Genomic DNA, 26,873 nt, shown 5'->3' on the forward strand with positions numbered 1-26,873 from the left:
TAACTCAGCAAAAAAAGAAACGTCCCTTTTTCAGGACTGTGTATTTCAACAATAATGTTATAAAAATCCAAACAACTTTACAGATCTTCATTGTAAAGGGTTTAAACAATGTTTCCATGCATGTTCAATTTACCATAATCAATTAATTAACATGCACCTGTGGAATGGTCATTAAGACCTTAACAGCTTACAGAGAGTAGGCACTTAAGGTCACAGTTCTAAAAACGCAGGACACTAAAGAGACTTGTCTACCGACTGTGAAAACACCCAAAGAAAGATGCCCAGGGTCCCTGCTCATCTGCGTGAACGTGCATTAGGCATGCTGCAGGGAAGCATGAGGACTGCTGATGTGGCCAGGGCAATAAATTGCCATGTCCGCACTGTGAGACGCCTACGACAGCGCTACAGGGAGACAGGAAGGACAGCTGATCATCCTCGCAGTGGAAGACCACGTGTAACAACACCTGCACAGGATCGGTATATCCGAATATCACACCTGCGTGACAGGTACAGGATGGCCACAACAACTGCCCGAGTCACACCAGGAACACACAATCCCTCCATCAGTGCTCAGACTGTCCGCAATAGGCTGAGAGAGGCTGGACTGAGGGCTTGTAGGCCTGTTGTAAGGCAGGTCCTTACCAGACATCACCAGCACCAACGCCGCCTATGGGCACAAACCCACCTTCGCTGGACCAGACAGGAATGGCAAAAAGTGCTCTTCACTGATGAGTCACGGTTTTGTCTCACCAGGGGTGATGGACGGATTCGTGTTTATCGTCGAAGGAATGAGCGTTACACCGAGGCCTGTACTCTGGAGCGGGATCGATTTGGAGGTGGGGGGTCCGTCATGGTCTGGGGCGGTATATCACATCACCATCGGACTGAGCTTGTTGTCATTGCAGGCAATCTCAATGCCTTGCGGTACAGGGAAGACATCCTCCTCCCTCATGTGGTACCCTTTATGCATGCTCATCCGGAGATGATCCTCCAGCAGGACAATGCCACCAGCCATACTGCTCGTTCTGTGCGTGAGTTTCTGCATGACAGCAATGTCAGTGTTCTGCCATGGCCAGCGAAGAGCCCGGATCTCAATCCCATTGAGCACGTCTGGGACCTGTTGGATCGCAGGGTGAGGGCTAGGGCCATTCCCCCCAGAAATGTCCAGGAACTTGCAAGTGCCTTGGTGGAAGAGTGGGGTAACATCTCACAGCAAGAACTGACAAATCTGGTCCAGTCCATGAGGAGGAGATGCACTGCAGTACTTCAAGCAGCTGGTGGCCACACCAGATACTGACTGGCACTTTTGATTTTGAGCCTCCCTTCATTCAGGGACAGATTATTCTCTTTCTGTTAGTCACATGTCTGTGAAACATTTTTCGTTTATGTCTTATGGTGTTGACTCTTTTAGTGTTCATACAAATATTTACACACATTAAGTTTACTGAAAGAAAAACAGTTGAAAGTCAGAGGACGTTTCTTTTTTGCTGAGTTATATGTGTATATATATATGTGTATGTTATATATGTATGTGTATGTATATATATGTATGTATATGTATATATATGTGTATGTATATATATGTGTATATATGTATATGTATATATATGTATACACACACACACACACACACATATATATATATATATATATATATATATATATATAATATATATATATATATATATATATATATATATATATATATATATATATATATATAATATATATAATATAGATGTGTGTGTGTGTATATGTAAACAGTGGAACCCCTCTTGTAACCTGCTGTTTTGTGTGTGTTTGTGTGTGCTGTTTGTTTTGACTTGGGACCTGTGCTGGCTCTCTCATCAAGTATGCATTTGGAATATATGCTGCAGCAGAGATGCCTAATAGAGAAGGCAGAAGAAGAGAGTTGAATACGTCATACCTCCAGCTTCCACTTCTCCCCTGTTTATCGTCGCACTTGCCAATTACTGCTTTTCACACTTGTCTGTTTCAGCCTGCTCTTCCTCCACATCTCTTCCCTTTCACTCTCTTTCTACCCACCCACTAAATTCCCCCACTCGTGTCCTCATTCATAGCCCTAGTCATTCACATCCCTCGCTCCCCAGTTTCCACCAAATTGAACGTCATTCATAACTCTCTCTCTCTCAGTCCCCTGCAGTCTGGAAAAGAAGAGCTGTTGAGAGTCTCAGCAGTCCTCCTCACACTGCAGGTAGCCTCAGAACAACACAGATATCACTACAGTGACATTCACAGCTCCTCTTGCGGTTCCTGTTTCCATGACCATATAAGTACTTCCTCTTGGCTGAATGACTGACATCACAGTGTTAGCCTGACTCTTGAGCAGTTGCAGGAAGCACCAGTGAAAGGTCACAGGCCTTTTATTTCAAAAGGTGGAGATTGGATGTGTTAAAAGGGAGCCTGTTGGGAGACACTGAAAATCATAACTTCTGTGTCTCACACACACAGTGTGACTTCTCACATCCTCTACTTCTTTCTGGCTTTTCTCATACATATACAAAGAACACCCAGTTCCTGCCAAACAGGAAGTGGTCATGATTCAGTGAGAACAGACTATTGTGTGTGTTTCGGTGTGTGTATCTCATGCTGCACAGTCCAGTCCGGTCCAATTCTCTGTCACTAGTGCAGCAGATGATGCAACACAACCGTCCTGTATCCGTCCTCTAGTGTGCACTGGCTTATGCAGATGACTGAAAGAAGTGAAGACAGAACTGAATCAAAGATAAATAAGTTTCCTTACGACGTATCAGACAAGCAGCTGGGAGACTGGATGAATCAAAGTGTGTGTGTGTCTGTCAGAGAGCGATGGAGAGTAGCAATGAGGCATCAGCATATTGTAGCAGCAGACCAGAGGAGGGGATGAAGCATGCAGAATTAATCACCATCTTCATCCACCAGCCTGTCTCAGACGCTGACTCACTCTTCATTAGCAACTTCACTGCTGTCAGCTGCTCACTGGTGGCCCAAATGCAGACTGCAAACCGCGTCATTTCAGTACAAACTACTGTGACTATTTTGGAGCACCTGTTGGAAGCACACCCAGAAAGTCTACAAATTTGAAAGGATTGATGCAACTCTACACATTTTTATTTTTATTTTTTAATTCAATTTAGAGCAGTGTGAAATTGCCACAAGGCTACAGTTCTGTTCTGAAGTGCTAGTTCCACCTAGTGTATTGACAGTCATTATGATAAACATGTGTCTTTATGTTATAAATTGTCAACACCTGCACCATTTTGATACAAAAGCAGACAACAGGTTTAGCCGGTTTATGTAGCTGCAACAGATAGTCTATCAATATGCACTGCCACACTATAAATGAGAAAGGTAGTGTTTAATGGAGTTTGCAGTTAAAATTTTAGTATAAAATGTTTTCCACAGTTAAAACTGACTGGTCTCCCTATTAGAAGTTCGGTATTCAACTGTAGGTCGACCAAGAGCCTAGCCACTTCATACCTCCCCCGATTGTGGGAATGCATGAACGCAGTGTGAAAGGACATTTCGAAGTTTGGATTCGGGCTTACGGCTCATATCCTTGGTGAGAGTGTGATTTTTAATTAGGCTTTTAATTAATTTTCTCATGCGATTACGCTTGGTACAGATGTCACAATTAGATATTTACTTCAATCATTCAGCCCTAAACGTCTCCTTATTGTATTGTAAACCTGTATTTGTAAATGCTCCGTACTTGTATAGCGCCTTTCTAGTCTTTTCGACCACTCAAAGCGCTTTTACACTACATCTGCATTCACCAGTCACACACATTCATACACTGAGCCTAAGTGCTCAAACGGAAACTAACATTCACACTCACTCAGGGGCAATTCAGTGTCGTTCAGTATCTTGCCCAAGGACAGTTCGACACGCAACCAGGGGGAGCTAGGGATTGAACCGCCGACCTTCCGATTAACGGCCAACCCGCTCTACCTCCTGAGCCACAGCCACCCCATATTTTGTGATCAGTTAGCAAAGCAATTTATTCATAATGTGCAGCACATATACATCTCAGAGCGAATTTCTAGCAACATGTCTGATTCAGACCACTGATTCAGATTAGACTATGCAGACACTACACTGCAGAGAGCCATGCCATTTCCTCCAGTAGGGATCAATATATGCTTGGTCAGCCCTAAAGCTCCCATACTGGGCCGGTCCTCGTCTGTAAAACGTGATCCGTACTGCATAATCACACCAAGGTCAGGCAATAAGGCCATTTACATATAGACACAAGCGCCTTGAACAGACAAACCCCCATGCGCACCAGGCAGAAAATTAACCAGTCAAGTCTGAGTCTGTGCGGGTGTGTGTGCGTGTTTGAAACTCGAATACCTGTGCTGTTTCAGCCATTTCATTTTGTCACAGACGTGGTCTTGGCAGGTGGTTAATTGAAAATGCCTATACTGCTGTTACCTTCTATTCCCCCTCTACACAATGATGCGTGTGTGCTTGTGTGTTTATTTGTGTTCTTGTTCACAGCATGTGTCAGACTATCCACCAACATTACACTTACTGGGACACTGAGATTTTTTAGTTTTGGCCTCATTTAAATCTTACCACACATATTTAGAAGAAACGGCTGAGACGCATTTTTCAGGCATTTTTCAATGTCATCGTAGCATCTATCTTGTGCTAATTGTAATGAAATCTCTCATTACAATTAGCACAAGATAGATGCTATGATGCTACGAATAATCTTTGTCAGCTTGTCTCTGTATAACAGTTATACTGTGCTGTGTTTTCCTGCTGAGGTACTCTGCGCTGAATCCTCATTGCATGCAGTGAGAAGGAAGAGCCTTTCAGTAAAAGTGATGTCTCGGTGTGTCTTCCATCTTATAGTTTCATACAGAATGTTAATCGGGGAGTGGAATAAACTAGAGCTGTATGCAGTTAGATACATGTAGTAGTTTGTCTACAGTATGTATGTATGTATGTATAGAGCACAGCTAAAGGTGGATTAATCACAGATTAAAGGGAGCCGAGAAATGATTCCTGTGAACTTGATCGCGCACGCGCGCACACACACACTAACATGCCCGCAGTTTCTTGCTGAATCATGACCTTCCTTTCTGTTTCCTCTCGTCTGACTGACTGAAAGATTAAAACACTGCCAGTCAGTGATTATATACACACACACACACACACACACACGAAAGCACATACTTTCTTGTTAGAAAAGCCTGATGGAAAAATAAATATTGGTACCTCTGCAACTGACTCAGCGGGGCAATAATGAATATCAAGGGGAGTTAGAGGGGAAAGCTGTTGACAGACGCAGCTGTTAACACAACTGTGCAAACAGACAGACATGGACAAGCTACCCCAGTTCACTGTAACTCGTGTAGGTAGTATGACCTGACAAAGGCTGTGATGATATGGATATTTCCACTGCGGTAATAAGACGGCACACTCTAAATATTGAAACTAATTCAGAGAGCTGGTATATTGCATCTGCTTTTGGGGAGAAATACCAGTTTATTTTCATAATTATTTTATTTCATGTGCCAAATGTATCATACAGTTGGTATACTAGCCTATTGTGAACAACTGTGATCAGAGCCTGTGGTGTGAGCACAGTGCTGGTGATTTTCAATATGACAGCTGTGGCACGGTGAAAGCTTGGTAATGTGTTGGTGTTCAGCCAAACTGTAAGAGACTGTAATTAAGCTACAGACTCACAGACAGGAGACAATTTAAAGGAAAAACCTGAATAAATAGATGGAGAAGGATGTTAAAAAGTGTCCCATTAATTTCCCAAATAGATAATGTTAAGTGACTGGTAGCGGTTGAATCATTAGTACAAACAATGAGCAACTGTGTTAGAAAATACCTGTATCTTTAATTAAAAAGTCAAAGTTATAAGCCTGCATACTTAAACACAAGTAAAGAACTTAACTACAAATCCCAAGGGGCGTTTTGGTGAGAAACTCCAACTTACTCACATTCTGTTAGTAAAAACTACAAGATTACACTTTTTAGACAACTGATAGTATGTATCATGTAGTACTGTAGTAATTAACTTTCAGATTCTGGGTCTGTTTTGGGTAATAACTAAGAAACATAACATAAATATCATTACAGTATCTGAGATATATATTAAAATAACAATGCTAAGGGTCTATAGCCATGCTAGCAGCTCTGTGAGGCGGCACTTTCAGCTAAATGCTAACACCTACATGCTAACATGCTCACAATGACAATGCTAATATGCTGATCAGGGATAAGGCCTGAGTACACCACATAGCATACTGACATTTGCTTATTAGAAAAGAAAAGCTGTGGCTGGTGGTAATAGTTTTGATGACGGGTGATATTTCATGTCATCTTGAGGGCACCATGAATGTCTGATGACCTTTTCATGGCAATGAATCCAGTAATTGTTGAGATATTTCAGTCTTAACCCGACTGACGTAGCAACTTAACAGTAGGCAAAACACTTCCAGAATCAGTGTCCTCTTCCACTCCGCAACTCTGTGAGGGATGTGAAATGTTTAATGAGTTGAGTGAAAATGATGTGATTCATACTGTATGTTGTGGTATATGCGGTCACCAGATCATAACCCCGTTGAACACCTATGGGAGATTATAGACCGACAATCATCACCAACACCAAATGAAGGAATAAATTTATTTTGGAAGAATGGTGTTCATCCCTGCAGTAGAGATCCAGAGATTTTAATTTGTCACCAGTCTGTATTTCTGACAATGTCATGATGTGATGGGATTGTACTTTGATATGCTGCGTGGGGTGTTGATGGATCTAATGAGTTTTGTGGAGCCACTTGTGGGATGGAAACTGTGAGGGAGAGCGAGGCAGACACAATAGCTACTAGACTTAGTTGTCATCGTAGATACCGATCTACTTGCTTCTCTGTACTGTTGTTTATTATTTTAAGGGAGGATCATTAGTTGTTGTTGTTTCTGGAAGTACAACAGGCCAGAACATCATCCTTGGAGACAGTTGCGGGGGGGGGTGAATGCGTGTGCGTGCGTCCGTCCCCCACTTACACAGGGCAGATCAAATTGCATCACCAGTGCTTTCTACCACATGCTCTCTCTGTTCGTCTGTCTCTCTCTCTCTCTTTGACTCCAACTCTTACTCACCCCTGTTGCTCTCGTCTCACCCACGTTGTCTGACAGCTGCCCACCTTTCATGTGAGCGCTTTAGCCGTCGTTCTTGATCTCCAGACTTCATCAACACAGCACAGCCTATTTTTTGGCTGTTGCTTGACCCCTCTTAGGACAGAGAGGGCTTTAAATGCAGTACTGCTGCAGCTTCCGCACTTGAGAGAGTGAAGTGCATAGCACTCCGGATTCCAGTTTTCAGAATTTGAATGTGCAGCAAATGCTGGTATTGTACGAATTCTAGCAGGGAAGGTGACAAGGCATAAATAGTAATAAAGTGATGTAGGTGGGTTGCTTTTCAATAACTGTTCGTTCTGGCTAAAAAGAGAGAAAAGATTGCTCTCTCCTCTTTTTGCCATTTACTAAGCCTCCGTTTCTGGTGCCTGTTGGTGTTTTGGATCTGAGAGAAGCTTTAGGCTCCATGCCACAGTAGAGAGGCACATTCATACAATGGAGTCCTTCCAAAAGTCCTCCATCACTCTCTCTCTCTCTCTCACACACACACACACACACACACACACACACACACACACACACACACACACACACACACACACACACACACACACACACACACACACACACACACACTCCATCAAATAGTCACACTGTTATGGGCACAAGCTTAATTATTCAGTCACTAATTATCTCATATACCCGGTTGCGTAACCGAGGTTGCTTTTGTGAGTGGAGGGAAGAGCAGACTTTCGCGGAGAACTTGCCGGAAGAGCCAAGCTTTTGAGAGAATTTCATATGGCCTCGCCTCTGATGCAACGTCTCCGGAGCATCTGAAACTGCTTGAAAATCGTGGAAATAAAGACTATCTATATCTGGTGTAGATGCAAAGATGAGGTTGCATTCAGATCAGCTTGTGCAGAGTACTAAAACACACACACACATTGAAACACACAGCCGTGTGTATTAAAATAGCTGGTGTATGTGCAAGCACACACTGGGACGAGGAGAAAGGGGTTTGGTGTAAATCGAGTGCGAGATTCTCAGCTCCATGGCGACGAGGCTGGGTAGTTCATCCAGTGGTATCATCTGCTTCCTCTCCTTCGCTCATCCCCTCTCTCCTTTTCTCCCACATCTACCCATTTTATTGCCCTATTCTTGCTTTGATAGTTTTCAACCTTTCATTCTTTTTTTTTCTGTCATGCTTTCTTAGTGACAGAAAAGTTTCTTCTGTTTTGTTTCTCTCAATTTTATTTTGACCTCTTTTGCTTTGCTTTACTCCTTGTGTCTCCCCTCTCCTCTTCTGGTGTCTTATCTTTCCCCATTCTTTCCACCTCTACCTCTCCCCTCCTTCTTGCCTAAATATTCTACATTCTCATTCATCTGTCTCAGCGTGAGGCTGAACATGCTGTGAGGCTGTTACAGTCAGCACAACTCTTGAAAATAGTGCATTTTTAATCAGAAACTCAGCTGAATTTTTTAAGACGGCTTAATAAAGGGGTCAGTACGCTTCGCAAAGCAAGCACGCTCATTTCTCAAGCTTTTTAGTTTTTTCCATTCTCCTGTCACTGTTCGTGGATGCAAATGAGTGCAACACCATGGATGCTTTCAAGGTCAGACTGTCAGCAAGTTATCTCCACTTCTGCAGTTAATCGCATGTCACCTCTTTCTCTAAAACCCCGCCTTCAAGTGTGGCCGTTCGGAACAGCTTAAACTACTACTCCATATAGGTCAAATAAATTAAAGACATGTTTGTGTGCAACAGTGGAACTTAACTGAGAAAAGATAACAAGAGATAATTGGTTAAAACAAGGCCCAGTGTCACACTGTCTGCTATCATTATTGTCATGGTGCACGCACACAAACACAGACACGTGTGCAGGCTTCTTGTGACCTAACATGATCAGTCAAAGTCAAACTTAATCACACAAACTGCACTAACATTAGCTTCACATCTGGGTCTTTATTTTTGTTTAAATTGGTTAAATATAAGTAATCTTTCTAAATGTCTGATTTTCTTTTTGACAGATAACACACCACACCCACAAATTTACAAAACAAGCCCAGGTGCAAGGCATGCACTTAACATACAGCCACATGATAAATGTGCATGCACACACACAGTCACACACTAACACTCCACTCGGGCACATTTCATATGTTGACATTTACAGTAGTTGCAGCTGAACTTTGCAAAGCGTCACTGTGGCATTAGTTTACCTCGGTCTTGTCCAGAGCCTGCAGGGTGTACAGGGGTGGTGGGGGATCAGTGTTGTTTCTAGAGCACATGTGAACGTCACCTTTCATCAGCACTGGCCACAGTCCCCATCCTTAATGTGTCTAAACCAATCTGGGATGTGAATGAATAGCCTGCATGCCTCTGACATCATGGAGTTTCCACTGCTGCGATTTTCTCCTAGAGATAGCAGCTTTGATATTTCACACCGCTGGCTCCCTCGCAGGGGTTCCCCACCCACCACCCCTCCTGACCATAGATGGACTCTGGAAAGTCGCTGTTTATATGGAGGGAGGTCATCTGATAGCCCAAAGGTCAAATCTCCAACAGTTCGTGTTGAGTAATAGTCAAGGAGCTTGACTAACTAATAAAATACTAAAAAGGAATCGTTAATCTTAGCTGAGAGTTTTGGTGTGAGGATGAGCTGGGGTTGTGTTCCAAATTAGGATGTGATTGCTTAAATTTGGACACATTTTTGAACAAAGTATTAATGCTAATGCTCTGACGGAGCAGCACTTTCTAGATAGAAAACAAGCTTATGTCATCATTACAGTTCAGCTCTGAGTTTACATTTACCATTGCATACTCCTGTAACACCATCCTCTACGCTTGTGCTATAACTGAGGTGAGCACCCACATAGACTGCCAGTTTGATGACTTACTGTAGCAAGGTGTTGAATGGGGTTTTTCCTTGTGGAAAATTACAGTAAAATAACTCAGGTTTTCTTATAGGAGTTCTGCTATTGGCAGTATCCTTATTTCTATATTCATCTTTTTATGACATGGGCGGTATAGATTGAAGGATGAACTAGCTTAACTCTTCAGTTTGGTGTATTTTATCAGTGTCATTTAGGAAAATACTTTGTACTTGCTTATCCCGTTGTCCTGATCTATCCTGATGTTTGGTAAGCCAAACTTTGTGCGAGCAGCAGAGGAATGCTGTGTTATTCCAGAGGATTACTTCAGATGTTTCATTTCCTGTGGTGCATCTCCACAGCTGTGTGAGAGTCGCATGTTAAGCTTTTTCTTGAATATCAAAGGGTTTGTCAGGTCAGTCATGCAACCTGATACCATTGTTTGATCGAGCATCTCTGAGCCTGCAGGAAAGAACCATCTCCATGTTTGGCCAGCATTTCTCTCTGCACTACCAGTGGGTTTACTTCTATTATTAAAAAAACAAAACTTATTAGTGCAGAATTTCCTGTTTAAATGGACCCATAGAGGCAAACATGCCTAACAAATGCGTGAACTAACAAGCAGTTTGCTCATGTCACAAGCAGATGACGAATGTTCACCACAGTTTGTTTTTGACAATTTGCTATGAGTGGTATGATACCTTTTAAGACCGGGACTCAGATTTTCCATCACACACACACATGCACACACACAGAACAAGGTGATATGACACCTCTAACTTTAGTCTGCCTCTCTGGATAATCCAGTTAGGATGCACTCTCTGGCTGTCAGGAGGTTTTAAGCTTCCTCGTTTCCAGCTGGAGGAAAGACAGACTTCAGGCTCCAGACTGGTATCCTGAATAAACCTTTGTCACATAAACACACTCCATACATAACACTCTAGGATTTCCCCACACATGCACACAGACTGACAACCTGTCAGACAGATCTCTTTTGCTGTGTGTGTATGTGTGTGTGTGTGTGTATAAAGGTTAAAGGTTGCGGGGGGCACCAGCTGATGTCACAGACTCAGAATGAGAGTAGTGTTCTTGATGACAGCCTGGCAACTATAATTGTCGTGACAACCCCCAAGAATCAGCTGTCATGTAACACCCATTCCTCAGAGCGGAGTGCATGGAAAAAGAAAATGCATGCACACACATAGCTGTGTCAGCGGGGGGAACCCTTTGGAAACAATGTCTGGCATGCTTGGGGATTTGAGAGGGCAGTGCAAGGGGAATTTAACCCCCCCGAGCCACCATTTATGTGGTGATTCTGATCTGTTTTGAGATGGAAATAATCGTTAGTGTTCCTATAAGTCATGTTTGTCAGGTTGCCCCTCCTCCATGTAAAGTGAATTTTCCAAAGCTGTTGCTCACTTTTGGCACACGTAAAAGAAGATTAAAGTTATCTAAAATAACCTGTTGAGCCTGTGTAATTCAACCCTGACATATTCTCTCATATTCCAGCCATACATAAAAAAAGCGTTCAACTATTTGAGTGTGACAAACAGCGCTGAGATATTTCCTCCCTTGTTTTGAAGCCAACGTCACGGGGAGAGCCATCAGGAGATGGCACGGCACAGTGCCAACCCTCTGATGTCTGGAACACACACACATACACAAACATTTGCATGCATAAGCAGCTAACACTATCACTGGTGGAGTCCTCTTGCCGTACAATGTTTTAATCGATCTGTGACTGGTGTTGCTTCTCTCCTTGTCACTTTTCATAGTTCTATCTCTCATCTGCTGCCTTTCAGTTGTCCATGTATGTATATATGTGATGCCTACTATGAGTGTACAACATAAGGTTTCTACATGTACTTCACACACCGAAATGGGTTACAAATGTGTTGTTTAGCATGTGAGGCTGCTAACTGGATCAGTCTCACGCGCTTGCGCACACACTCATGGTGCTTTTGGAGGCTGGTAATTAGTAGAAGCAGTAAGGTGTTAACAAGCGCCAGCCACACGTTTGCAGCTGAGGTGTCAATGCCAACGTGCTGCTGGAAGTCACAGCCCCACCTGCAATGAAAACACTTCGTACCCCCCCCTTTGCAAACAACAGTGTGTGAGCTTCGTGCTCATTATGTTCAATGCCATACTGCTGGTATTGACAAGTGGCAAAGAGGCATTATGAACAAACAGTGGTTAATAACTTTTAAACTGAGGCAGTGGTTTATTAGCCTCTCATTCTGCTGTTACATGGCGTGGCAGCTTCCTCTGAAGACTTGTGTACTCTGCTGTGTGCCGTTGAGGGCTGGAGCAGGATCTTTAGGAAGAGGAGTTGCTGCATGCAACTCTTGGCAAGGCTTTCGCCATGGAGAACGAGCCCTACAAGGGATGAAGTTTCACAGGGCAAATGGCTCCTTCTGCTGCCGTACTAACTTGTGGGTTTGTTGGGAGGGGCTTAGCAGAGTGATGCGAGCAGCAGAGAGACACCAAAGGATTTCCGTTGTAGGTTCGTTTGTTGCCTATTGCAGCTTTAATAAGTGAAAATGGGCCTTTCCAAGGGTTAACAAATATGACCTTCACCTTTACCGAAACAAAACAAGTACATTAAGATAGCGTCCATGTCTCTCGCATGTTCTCCTCCTACTGCTTCCTTCGCTTATTTTCTTTTGCCTGTCAGCTCCACCCACTCCTCCTCTATCAACACGATCTATGAGTCATCTGATCCAAAAGGTGAGATGCAACATTCAATAGATTATTTTCATCTTGTCTTGCCACATGAGAGGCTATCTCAACTTTTCTTTTGTCCTCTTTTTATTTCCCACCTTTAGCTTTCATTCAATTCAAAATTGAGACCTTGTTGCTTGTGATGGATTTTGTGCGGTCCGTGGTCATGTCTAAATAGGCTGCCCCCCCTGAACACGCTTTATATGAGCCCCATATTGTCCTCTGGAGTGGGAAGTTTCCATCACAGTTTGTGCTCATGATTGTACAGCCACTTGAACAAATAGAGAGACTGTGTGTGTGTGTGTGTGTGTGTGTGTGTGTGTGCTTCTTTTTTTGTCTCATCAATCACAGGAGAGGTGGTCCCAGTCACAGCAGTCTTTGTTGTCATGATGGGAACTTGGTATTGTTGCTATATTGATCGCATCATCATTTACTCATACATGAAAAACGTATTGGGGATTTGAGTCATCAGAGACATCTTGGTTTCAGTCTCTCCCTCTTAGTTCTTCCTCCAATATTTCTTCCTTTCAGGGCCTATTTCCTCTCCCAACATGGTTTTTTCTCTCCTCTCTTTTCCTTCAGGTTGTGGAAATAGCAGTATGAGTGGCGACATGTACAGTGCCGGCTACCACTCCATCACCAACATGGACTACTCCTCAGTGTGCATCAGTACAATGAGTGCCAGGTACAGCGACTGCCCGGGTATGACCTGGCACCAGATGGACGTCAGCCAGCTCTCCTTCCCTGATGCGTCTTTCGATGTCATCCTAGAGAAAGCCACGCTGGACTCCATCATGGTGGAAGAGAAGTCACCATGGGAGGTGTCCCATCAGACCGCCTGTTTCATTCACAAGGCACTCGCAGAGGTATTGTTAAAAATCAGTGAATCCTCACAAGGCTTGAATATTTGTTGAATTGAGATCCTGAGTTTTATTGGAAATTGTGGCTCTAGACTCTGGGATTTTTAGCCTAAGCATACTTGCATCTCTGTTCTGTTCTGCGTTCAATGTGTTTACGCACTGAAACAAAGGTGGCAAAAATGGCACCTTTATAGCTCCGCTGTGTCACAGAAGTGTGAACAAAGCGGAGTACAAAATCTTTAACTTAAAACTATGCAGGCTGTTCAACAAGTGGCCTAATCAAACATGCAGGTTGCCACCCCCATTAAAGCATTAGAAATCTCGAAAGTTTTAACTAAACAAAAGAGCAATTATAGGGAGCCTCAAACCACCGAAACAACAGGCCAAAATGGCTGTGTGCGACACACGTTTCTTCGCTGACATGGACACTGCATGTGGTACTAAAACCACTGTAGTAAAAGGATGCTGACAAACGAAAGTCCATTCAGATTCAGGTCTGTGACTTGGTTTATATGGATGGGTCTGAGCCAGTTGGAACCCTAAGAAAACAAGGCCCAATTCCTAAAGAACCTGCAGTTAATTTGACCCAGTTTTTGTTCAGGTTCCAACGTCTGTAGGTGAGTATAAGCAAAGTCCTTATAGACAAGTCATGCCACTCGGCAGCCATCTTGGTAACGCCTCCGGGCAGCTATTTCGGACTAACAAGACCAGGCTCCTATCTGAATAAATGGGGAGAGAGCCAGAACTGCAGTTTTACTGGTCACTAGGACATAAAAACTACATGAATAGAATCACCATTAAAATCTAACAAATGATTTTGCACCAAAATAAGGTTTAAAAAGCGTTTTTCCCAACTGGTTTTATGCGCAGTAGAAGTAAATACAAACCCTTACGTCAGTGTTTTCTTTTTATCTGTTTTTCCATTTTGATTTTAAATAAAAAAACAAGTTTTTTTTTTTTTTTTTTTTTTTCCGATTCGGTTTTGAAACGAAATAAACAAAAAAAACCATACATGGATTCTGTTACTATGCCCTCCAGACATACAGAAGTTCTTCTAAACCGTTTTTGGGACAGTCTCTCTGGTTAAAAACAAAGTTTAGCTCCTAATAAGTAAGATTCAATAATATCCATAGCCTGGTTCACTTCTATACTACAGGAGTTGGAAGATGTTTTTCTTTTTGGAAGACTTGCATTTATTTTCTTGTATGGCAGTGATACATATAACAAAAAGCCTACTTTAAATATAAACTAGATTGGTCTGTCCTCTGTCAGTATTGTACAAGCCACGAGCTCTGCCACAATAAGGGTTTATCTGCAAATGACTTCTCTCTGACAGTAAAATTGGTGGCACTTTACATTTCCACTCTATTTCCACTGCCCATCATTTGACTTACATGACGTTGAGAGTCCTTCAGCTGCTGGCTGCAGCGCTAACCACCACTGTGTCAATGACAGTGTTTTGGCTATTAGCCACGCTTGACCTTGACACGCTAAGATGAGAGAACACTGCTATCAAGTGAAGTAGGTGACTCCCGAGCTCTGTATGGAAGAAGAATTACTCATGATGTACTCACTGCTGCATTTGGATCACTGCTAAATGAGTGATAATTCAAAGTTTAGTTTGTAATTACAGGTATTGTTTAGGCTCACTATACAGACTTAACATATTATTACAGTAAATGCAAGAGTGGAAAAGGTCAGATTGTGTGAGTCATTTTAATGGAAGCAGGTAGCGAGGACTAAGGGCGACTAACGTTAAAGCAAATTTAAACCGATAAAAGAATGCTGTTTAATACTTTTTACTAGATATTTTGTATTTACATAAATGAAAGTATTTTGGTCCTTTTTTTTGTTGAATATTCCACTGAAAATGTCAGTGGGCCACCAGCATAGTGTAGATGCTGATGATTAGGATTTGGCATTAAGTAGGAAAAAAATGCTTCAATTAATTGATTAAAAAAAAGTTTGATAAACAGATGCTGCTACTGGTTGCACTCTGATGGATAGTTGTGTGGTGTTAACATGGAAAGAAATGCACAAACAAAGGAAAGGAAGAAGACTGCAAGCAAGCAAACAGGGAAAGCACAATTTAAAATACTTTACGTATACGTTTTTCAGGCCTCAAGGATACACACAGAGTTTTTCTCGAGAAACACCTTTTCTTTTTGTGTGTTATTTCACCATGCAGTAATACAAGCTGTCAATATTATTGATGAAAGATATTAAAAAATATATTATCAGTCTGAAGTATTTGAAGGATCTTTTGATCACCCCAAGTAAACAATTGCTTATACTGGGCTCTATGGGTCAAGTCTTGAAGGGCAGTGTCTGACAATAGCAACACACACAAGCAAAGGTAGAAAGTGTCCTGGGTGTTTTCCTCTAGCAGAAGGAAGTATTAAAGAAGGATCAGCTAGCGTCTTTGGGGGACAGATGGGAGGATTTGAAGTGAAGCTGAACTCATGAAGCAGCCCCTGTTTGAAAGCCATTACAGTAAGAGAGTCTGGCTTCTCCCTCGTCATCACCTGCTTCTTTTCACACATTCTCTTCTTCTCACTTCTGCCTCTCTCTCCGTTTTTCCCCTCATTTCCACTTGTGTTTCTCTCACCTGCTCTATGGTCAGGGCTGTGTGGAGACAGTAATGTGTGATTGTGTTTATATTGTCTTTCTGATGCACTCTGAGCGTTGTGCATCTTTATATGTGTAAATACTGGTGTGTGTGTGTGTGTGTGTGTGTGTGTGTATAATCACGGAGAAGTCAATAGTCCTCTTTGCTGGTATATTTTTGCTCTCTCACTGTGTGCTTGTATGGGTACAGCAGTCACGATTCCAGTTTATGTGCTTGTATGTGTGTGTTTTGCAGGAATGTAGGTGGCGGGTTCAGAGCCTGCTTTCATTTCTTACCAAACAAATGAGAAAAAAGGGGGGTGGGGGGCAAATGAAGAGAGATAAGAGAAAAGAAAGGTGAGAAGGAAAGAAAGAAGCTGCTCTGAAGAAACAGGAAAATGGTCTGAATGGCGAAAAGGTTGGAGATCCCTGAAGAATCTTTCACTGAATTCACACGCAAGGAAGGAGGGATTGAAGGGAAAGAGGAAGCTGCTTGACAGCACAGGAGAAAGAGAAAAAGAAGAGGGGGAAAAAGAGGAAGGAGTGGGAGACAGAAACCGAGACTGACAGAAAGCTAATGAGCAGTGCACCACTGTGAGACCAATGAGAAGAAGGTAGCAAAGGAGAGGAAGAGGGAGGAACAGGGAGGGGAGGGAAAAGAGTAGATCACACTTTCATCTAAAATTTGCTTTCATAGTGTTTCCTAAAAACAGCAATCACATTGAGGTAAAAAACTAAGAAATGTACTGGTGACAATCAACAATCGATGCCACCTTGTATCAAAAGACTTATTCACGCCAGCATGATAACAAACCATTCAAGTACATGTTTCAGTATGTTGAGATAGGAAGGTACAAATCTGCTCTGAAAAACAGTTCAAATGCAGCAGAAAATGCAGCAAAAATCAGAACTCCAAAAAACTCTATCAAGGATGCACATACTATACATAGAATCACTGTACAAAAGATGACAGCCATACACACATGCACACAAACACAAATAAAATCTCACAGTAGAGGCTGAAGTGCACTGAAGTGTGAAATTTATTTCACAGCCTCACATGCTCTGTAAATCGCTCATACTGTTGCTATAGAGAGTCCTTCGTTGGATATCATCTCAGGCTAACACTTTTAATTGCTAACCTTTTAGTCCTGTTTAAAGAGGTAAACACTAGTCTGTGGGCTTTTTCAGAGAGGTTGGGGCTTGTCTACCTTTTAGTCCTGTTTAAAGTAGTCAATGTAAATCTGTGGTTTAAAGGTATAGTTCAGTTTTTAAAGTCGGGCTCCAGCGGCGTAATCCAGCGCACAGCCAAGTTGCGCTTATGCATTGTCATACGGAAGTTCTACCGTTGAGAAAATGTAGTTCAAACGAAATGGCTGTATGACGGCAAGTGCTGAATTCTAAATATAGCATAAACATAAACTGATACTGCCTCCCCCCCCGCTGGGCCTTCTTTAGGTGGCTAAAATATGTTTAGTTGATCCTGTCCACGGCAGCGCATTGCTTAGCTTCCATAGTGACATAACTCTCTGCTTCTCCAAACTGGGGAAGTGCTGACCGCCGTACTGCAGGCAATACACTGATCTGACTATGGATAAGTAGCCCCACGTCAAAAATCCTGAACTATCCCTTTAACACGATACTTTATGGATGTACATGGAGATTCCTCCTTCACTTGGCAGTCAAAGTGCAGAGTAAGCTGAAGAAAACTCTCTGGAGTCGGACATTTTTTGTTTTGTTTTTTTGCTCAAGGACACTGAAGTGGATATTGTTGATAATGCTAGGTCTAGAATTTAAGAATTTTAAGTTTGATAAATCTCCTTAGTGTCAGTATCTAACCAACAGATGGAAGAAAAAATGAGAATTTGAATGTGAAGAAGAGAACTGTGTCTTTTGTGCAGACCACTTCATCTCAGAAATAACTTAACAACTAAGAGTGTGTGTGTGTGTGTGTGTGTGTGTGTGTGTGTGTGTAGAAACTATTGAAAGGGTTTCATAAGCCCATCAAGCCCTTCATCAAAAGCTTCATAGTGGTGGCAAGAAATTTTAATCCTCATCGCTATAAGACAAAAAATACTGGTGACATGTTGACCTGTTTTCACCGGCTTCACAATCTTTTATTATCTTCTCTTCCTCTGAGTTTCTTCTATACAAAGAAGTACAAGCTTTACGGCCAAAGGTTGTTTATGGTTTTGCTGCTTTTTCAAAACATCAGAGCGAGGTTAGATGGGTGATATGTCTCTGCTTGCATCCGACACAGATTGTGACCAAGACTTTATTAGGCCCATCTCACACAGTGTGACATGCAGCACACTTGTGAGATTGTTGATAACACACAGTCTGTCTGCACCTTTAGTGAATTTGAAGAGCTTCACGGTAGCAGTAGTAGGTACTAGTGCATCACTTAAACTATACCATCATGTCATTTACCTGTTTTTCTTTCTAGAAGTTTCCCTATGATAGCTGAGACTGTGACGGGACACCTTCTTCTCCTCTTCTCTTTTTCTTCTTGGTAATGTTGCATTATTCAGGTGATACCTACTGTATGTAACTAATTGCATGCAGCCAAACCGCAGCAGTGGCTGCGCTACTGTTCTTTTGCCTAGGTAATACAAGGTAAAGGGAGAGCTTAGAAACACAAACATGCACAGGAAACAGGCGAGAACAGACGTGAATGAATTTACAAAGTGAGATATTTAGTGATTAGATGCACATTTTTCTGATCCTTTAATGTGTAAATGACATTTAACTACTTTTCTGAATGAAATGCAGGTTTTGTACATGACTCAGTTCATTGGTTGGATTTTTGTGTTTGGTTTCAGGCACATTTTAGCCAAGCAGAGCATTTCCACTGAGACTTAGTGTAGATAACGTGTGTGGGGAGGTGGAGGTATAATCATGCAACCCCCACAATCCAGAGGAATCCCCAACTAATGTATTGGAAAACATGTGTACCCACTGAGCCATCATGGTGGAGAGGCTGATGTCATATCATCCTGAGCTGGCTGAATGCAGAGAGTGAGAGACAATCATTGACACTGATTGGTTGTCCCTGGCTCCTGCTGTGGAGAGTTCTTCTCTGGTCCATTACTGGGAAGCTTGGATGCCTGCCGGGAAGATGGCCCCAGGGGATCATTTATCTTAGGACACACACAGCATAGATGGCATACCAAATCATACACACACAAAAGCTCTAGTCGTATTTCTCAGAGTTTGTGAATTATATTCTTGTAGCGCTCAAATAACATTGTACACTCATGTATGCGCATGTATCTCTTTCTGCCTATGTCTGCATCTTGATGTCTGCATGTTTTCACTGCTGTTTGAACCTTTTGTGCCAGGATAAAGTGGATTACACCAATCTACTTTATTGTCTCTCTCCTTCTCTCGCTTTTCACATTCTCCCTTTTCTATCTCAAATTTTTATATATATATATATATATATATATATATATATATATAGAAGCCAAGCCTACAGCCAGGGGCGGGCTTACAAATACATCAATCATGAAGTAACATTTGTATGTCAAACAAATGGCAAACTTATTAGCACATTTTAACAAAACTCCCTTCACTGCTATGCATCATGGGAAGTCTGAGGGGCGGACTTAGGCTACGTAGCCTATCACCCCGGACTCACACAGGCAGCGCGTGAACCGCGGTTTACTTCTGTCCTCTGACCGGCTTCTACTTCCACTGGAAGCCCCTCAGCATCTCAACAGTAGAGTGTGCAGCCTGCCCAGCGTTAATAACTTGTTTTTTGTCCTTTTGTGATTCTACTTCCTTCTTCACTGTGGCCCTCATTAGTTCAGAATAACAGCGTTTTGCCTGTTTGATTTTGCTGACATGTTTAGATTTTGTTGATTTGGTGATTGTTTGTCTGTTTTAACTGTGTATTGTTGATATACGATCGGGAGTCTGTACAGGGTATTTTATTTTGAAAATTGATCGGATTCTCGCTGTTTTATGTCTGACTTCCTGCCCGGTTCATCTGCTCTGTGCTGCTTGACGGATGCCACGCAAAAATACACTGGTTGCTTCTCTCTAGAGCGGAACGGGAGACACTTCTGGGACGCACTGCAGCGCTTCTGGTGTGACAGAACTAGAACTAGTGTGACACAGACTAGAATGGCTGTGATCCCCTCCAGCAGCCGCAACGCAGGCAGACTCAGTGAGTCCGGGGTCATGTAAACATGGTATTAAATGACTTGGTAGCAGGTGGGCACCGTGATGAAGCTCCGACCTCGTCTTGAAAACGCAGTGTTCACATACGATACTTTGATGATCAGTCCCAAAAGTCAGTAGATGAACATGGCAAAGACTATACCTGGTTTGGTACCTTTTACATCAGCAAATGGGGTTTGTCCCATAGACCAGGGGTTTATGGGGAACAGGAAATTTACCAGGTAAATTAAAGATGGGGGGGGGGGCATTTCCCAAGCTTTGGCTGAGGAGAGGCCCGCAGTCTCAGACTGCCATAGACTGTATATAAAAAGGTTAGTCTGCAAAAATTAGCGATTTGGTGGTTTGTGCGAACAAGGTGACCTGGGGTCGAGTCAAATTCCCGACCTGAATTCTGCAGCAGTCCGCCCCTGCCTACAGCCTATGTTTTATATTTTGTTGAGTTGTGTACCTACAGTATCCATATCCCCTTGTGTTGTGGTTGTCTGCCAGAAGCTGTCATAAATTTATTCTTTATCCAGCCAGCCAGATTTATATGATACATTTTTTAGAACTTTGTTGTTTTTAACTACAATTTTTAACCAGATGAAGGCTGGTATATATTGGATATCTTCAAATCTAGAATTACTGTTTTAGCGTACATGTAAATATTGGGCTCCAAGTCCTATTCATGTGTGACTGTTATGTTTGGATGTATCTATTTTGCTACATAAAACATGAACATAAAGTTAAGGAATTTAAGGGCAACATTGATTTTAATCATTGTTGCTGAAATTGTCCACAGTGAAACAAAGAGTCTCATATGTGAAAGTAATTTGCAACAGCTTTGGATTGCTCTAACAGAAATGTAAAATACTATGGTCTCTTTATTTGCAAATGTGGCAATGAAAGTACAGGCACAGGTGGATGTGGCAGCACAGCCTCAACACCATATCGAGCTAAAAATCAACATTTAACTTGTCAAACAGCTCTTTTTTAAAACACACCACAACATGTACCACCTTAGCCAATGTGGTGAAGACGGGCAAATGGACAGCAAACTAACTTAAACCCAGTGACATTGGGAATTTATTATGATTTAAAAACATTTTGCAATAAAGAATATTTTTAAGGATTTGGTTCAAATTAGGGCTTGCAATACGATGATATCTATCGTCTGACGATAGAAAAACGTCTGTCGTTAATTATGCTCTATCGTTTATATCGTTGTCACAAATTCCACACTTTACCGTAATATTTTGGTGAGGGAACGGCTATGCACTAGTGATGTGCAATACCACTTAATTCATATATGATCCAATTCCAAGTAATACCCAGGCTGGTATTGCCGATACCGATACAAAAACTTTTTACATATTTTATTTCTAGTTTAATGTGACCTCCCCCCTCCCATGTCTGTATTTATGAGAGAAATAAGGAGTAGGCTGTAGCCTTACCAATTCAAATAATAACAACAATAATAATAATAGCTACATAATGACAAGACATCAAACTACTCTCATATTCTTTAATTATAATAAAAATATCCTGCTCAGAACTGCCGCTTCCTAACATCATCCCATTATTGTGACAGACTTAATCTCAGATGTTTAGTGAAGTTTGCGGTGTTGCCAAAGTATTTCACTGTCTATGCACACACATCACACAGAGCAACATTATTACCTTCACAGCTTAAATACAGCCAGACCTGACTGTTTTTACAGTCAGCCAGTGTCAGGATTCAATCGTGGGAAATGTAAAGGGCTTCAGGGCTCACTTCAAAGAAGCTCCGTCACAGAGCCTTAGCACAAGCATGACTTTGACAGGGGAAGTAGTTCCTATCAACCAAGTATAATTAGACCATCCTGGTGACAGTAAGATACTTATGATAAAACACACACTCACTCCAAATGACTGAGTTTAGATATCGATCCTTTTGAGTATCGATCCTAGAGCAGGAAACGGTGGTATCAGAAATATCGATACTTTAGGATTGATCCGCACATCACTACTATGCACCGCGTTGAAGTTAGTTTTACGTTGGAATTTGACATCTACACAATGTCCAACGTAAAAATTAATATCAAACTTGAAACTAACTTCACAGCGGTCCGTTCTTCCACACGTGACAGCGTTGCGGAGAAGAAATTGCATTAAATATAATGGACGAGTCACACTATCCAGCAGTTCCAGCCATGATGTGTGTATTAGTCAGGTAACGCTTACTTTATAGTTCGCCAAGACATGCTGTTGTGATGTTAGCTATAGCAGCAGGAGAGCTGTGAGTATTGCTGCCCGAGGCTGCTGTGCTGCTCTGGGACCGTCTTGACCTCTCATATTTGCAGCAGCAAGTAGTGTCAGATTGCTTATCCACAACCTACCTAACATTAGTTACATTACTTGTTGTGTCGTTGTTCACACTCTCATGGTATTTGTCATGGTGTTCTCCAGAATCGCTTTAGTTACCCCACCATGATAATGCAGAGAGATATATTCCGAGTTGCAGTCGGAAATGCCATATTTCATTGAACTTACAAAAAATATTTCGGTAACACTTTCTATGAAGGTCATCGCTATAATGACTTATGCATATATTTATAACACGATATAATGCATCCTTACAACATTATAACAGTTGTTATAATCACTTACAAACATGCATTAGGCGCTATAGCAAAGTTCATAATGTATTATGACCTTTTGATTTAATGTTTTATAACTAATAGTTATACCAGTTTATACCACTGTGCGGCAAGAATCTCCGACCATGTTCCATAACACATTATAACCACCGACTCTGCCTCCTTATGAATACACTTTAGTCACCATTTACAATTAGTGATATAAAATGGAATAATAGCTTATAGTAATGTTTAAAGTTATATAGCATGTCTTTGTTTGCTTTAAGTAAAGTGTTAAAATATCTATCGCTGTATAATATATTACAGGTGGACATAATACCATATGAACTAATTATAAGACCTTATAACACGTAATTGTTTTAAGTAAAGTGACACACATTTTGCGCAGGAAAACAACTTTTATTTATGTTTCTTCATTTTATGAACAATCTGTATGAATTTTGAACATTTTGCAATTTAGCACAAAAACACAACATAATTGCGTCAAGAAAACTCGTTGCCAGGGTGGTGAAAGATCCGCTCAAGAGAAGACCTGTTGCAGACCATATAACATCATGTAAGAAGAGGCTCAGATGTTGTCACAGATGAATGGCGAGCCTATGGACAGGCCCTAACAGATACATTTTAAAGTAATTGAATGGGAATACTGTTTGGGCAGTAGGAATGAGAATGCATCTTTTTGTTTCTGTGTAAATTCTGGATAATTACTAAGCATTTCGTTTACACATTAAAATCCAAAATAAATATCTCCTCAATTGCTTAAAAGGACTAGTTTACATCCCTGATTTACTTTAGTAGCCTCAGCTCCTCCGTGGTCACCAGCGTCCTTCCTTTAACAACCAGTTGTTCCGACTCCTCTGGACACTGAAATATAATTTAACTTAACTAGCAGGATGTACAGTACAGTCCCTGACAAAAGTCTTGTCGCTTGTGTACAAATTGACCTGAAGTGCCGCTGAAATATATTTCTAATCAAGATTTTTTTTACAAGAAATGGCTCAGTTTAATCCCAACAGCTTTTGTAATAATGTTTCAGTGCAAAACGAAACTGTCAAAAAGTATTCTAATATTCACAGCTTGTGTTGTCGCCTTGTCATATGAGCTTCTCCTGTGACTAATATGGATCAATTAGGTCTCAGTGTGTATAAAAACAACCCCAGTACACTAGACCTTCACATCAACAGCAACTAGACCTCTGCAAACATGCCTAAGATTCACCTGAGACTAAAGTTTTGATTATCAAGAGGCTGAAGACCAGATCCACTGCTGATGTGGCAGACACCTTCAATGTGTCTCAGTGTCAAGTACAGAGGATAAAAAAAACATCTGAAGACACTGGAGACATTTTTGACAAGCCCAGGTCAGGCAGATCCCGCAAGACAACTGCTCGAGAGGACCGTTTGGTTTGAAAATCCAAGGCCAGCCCATTTTCCACTGCAGCAGAGCTCCATGAGACCTGGTCACCTGAAGTCCCTGTGTCAACCAGAACAGTTTGTCGGATTCTGTCTCGAAATGGCCTCCATGGTCAGTGCCCAGAAGCCAGCACTAACAAAAGACAATTGAAAAACCGTGTGGCATTTGCCAAGGCCTACAGCCTGCTAAAAGGAATGGACACTGGAAAAGTGGAAGAAGGTGGATTTTTCAGATGAATCTTCTGTTGAATTACACCACAGTCGCCGCAAATATTGCAGGAGACCTGCTGGAGCCCATGGATCCGAGATTCACCCAGAAACAGTGAAGTTTTGGTGGTGGAAAAATCATGGTCTGGGGTTACATCCAGTATGGGGTGTGCGAGAGATCTGCAGGGTGGAAGGCAACATCAATAGTCTAAAATACCAAGAAATCTTAGCTACCTCTTATTTTCCCAACCATAAAAAAGGCCAAATTCTGCAGCAGGATGGTGCTCCATCGCATACTTCCATCTCCACATCAAAGTTCCTCAAGGCGAAGAAGATCAAGATGCTCCAGGATTGGCCAGCCCAGTCACCAGACATGAACATCATTGAGCATATGTGGGGTAGGATGAAAGAGGAAGCATGGAAGACGAAACCAAAGAATACTGATGAACTCTGGGAGGCATGCAAGACTGCTTTCTTTGCTATTCCTGATGACTTCATCAATAAATTGTATGCATCCTTGCCAAACCGCATGGATGCAGTCCTTCAAGCTCATGGAGGTCATACAAGATATTAAATTTGGATCTCACAGCACCACTATTTAATTTGCTGACATATTTTGTATTTGCAGTAAATTTGTTCAATTTCTGTATAGGCGACAAAACTTATGTCTTGCCAAAATTTGACCTTTCTGTCTTGTTTAAATGATAAATCTTTTTTCAGTGAAACTAATTTATTTCAGTGCATTAAACATCATTTGGGAGGGTTTTAGCTTTTCATATGAGCTATTTCTAACAACAATTGATTAATTAAAAGTCAGGTTAATAGCAGGTGTTTCTACAAAATAGATAAGCGACAAGACTTTTGTCAGGGACTGTATGTGTACAGGACACCAGTTTAGCTTCAACCTGCTGTTCTCATTCCTCAACAAGTTAGGTAGTAATGACACGCACTAATTAACATTACTCCGTTACTAATTTAGCTAACGTTACACTGCAGCCAAAACCGTGCTTTACAGACCGGGGATCTGTTAGCTAGCGCTGTAAGTTGTCAGTCAGGCAGACATGTGCAGTGTAGGTCACAGTGTGTCCGTTTAGTCTGTTGTTTTTCCGCAACTGCTGGAAAAGTGAAAGCAGTTAGCGCTAGCTAACAGTATTCCCATTTAATTACTTTAAAATGTCTTTTAATAGGCTACGTTTTGTGAAGTCGTTGTCTTTAATCGTCCACTGCATCTGTTAGGGCCTGTCCATAGGCTCGCCATTCATCTGTGACAACATCTGAGCCTCTTCTTACATGATGTTGGTCTGCAACAGGTCTTCTCTTGAGCGGATCTTTCACCACCCTGGCAACGAGTTTTCTTGATGCAATTATGTTGTGTTTTTGTGCTAAACTGCAAAATGTTCAAAATTCATACAGATTGTTCATAAAATGAAGAAACATAAATAAAAGTTGTTTTCCTGCGCAAAATGTGTGTGTCACTTTACTTAAAGCAAACAAAGACATGCTATATAACATTAAACATTACTATAAGCTATTATTCCATTTTATATCACTAATTGTAAATGGTGACTAAAGTGTATTTATAACGAGGCAGAGTCGGTGGTTATAATGTGTTATGGAACATGGTCGGAGATTCTTGCCGCACAGTGGTATAAACTGGTATTAGTATTAGTTATAAAACATTAAATCAAAAGGTCATAATACATTATGAACTTTGCTATAGCGCCTAATGCATGTTTGTAAGTGATTATAAAAACTGTTATAATGTCTTATGGACGCATTATATCGTGTTATAAATATATGCATAAGTCATTATAGCGATGACCTTCATAGAAAGTGTTACCAAATTTTCTATATCGTTATTGGGATATGAAATGACCCATATTGGGATATGAATTTTTTGCCATATCGCACAGCCCTATTAAATAAAAACAAACTTGGAACAGCTTAAAACTTCTCTGCTAGTGCCCCCCCATACAAAAGGTATTAATATTGATGGTTTTTGGTCCCTCCTTTTTAATATTTTTTTTGCTTTGAATTGCAGGATAATCATGATCTATGTTTTGGACCTATGGTTCCTACAATGCTTTCGGGAAAGTATAATGTTGCCATGTAGTCAGTTAGTTAGCTGTGACTTTGGTGTTTCGGCAAATTCGCACAATTAATAGAATGCTGAACCAATAGCATGTTTGTGTTTTACCCATGGACGTAAAGACAACTCTCACTGGATTACTTTTATACTGAAGTATCTGATGATTCTCAGGCAAGTTCTGGAGTTATAAGAAGCATGTTTT

General features: G+C 41.5%; 1 protein-coding gene across 1 annotated transcript in view; it reads left to right on the top strand.

The window, feature by feature from the left end:
• The window catches only part of ece2a (endothelin converting enzyme 2a), a 92,171-nt gene that overhangs the window by 30,708 nt on the left and 34,590 nt on the right, over positions 1 to 26,873 (top strand). The window contains 1 exon segment of the mRNA XM_038719244.1: positions 13,276 to 13,559. Within this exon segment, the coding sequence (XP_038575172.1) occupies positions 13,276 to 13,559 (284 nt within the window).

Source organism: Micropterus salmoides, unplaced genomic scaffold, assembly GCF_014851395.1.
Source record: "Micropterus salmoides isolate LMB-PRFRI ecotype aquatic unplaced genomic scaffold, ASM1485139v1 Ms_hic_scaffold_14, whole genome shotgun sequence".
NCBI lineage: Eukaryota > Metazoa > Chordata > Actinopteri > Centrarchiformes > Centrarchidae > Micropterus > Micropterus salmoides.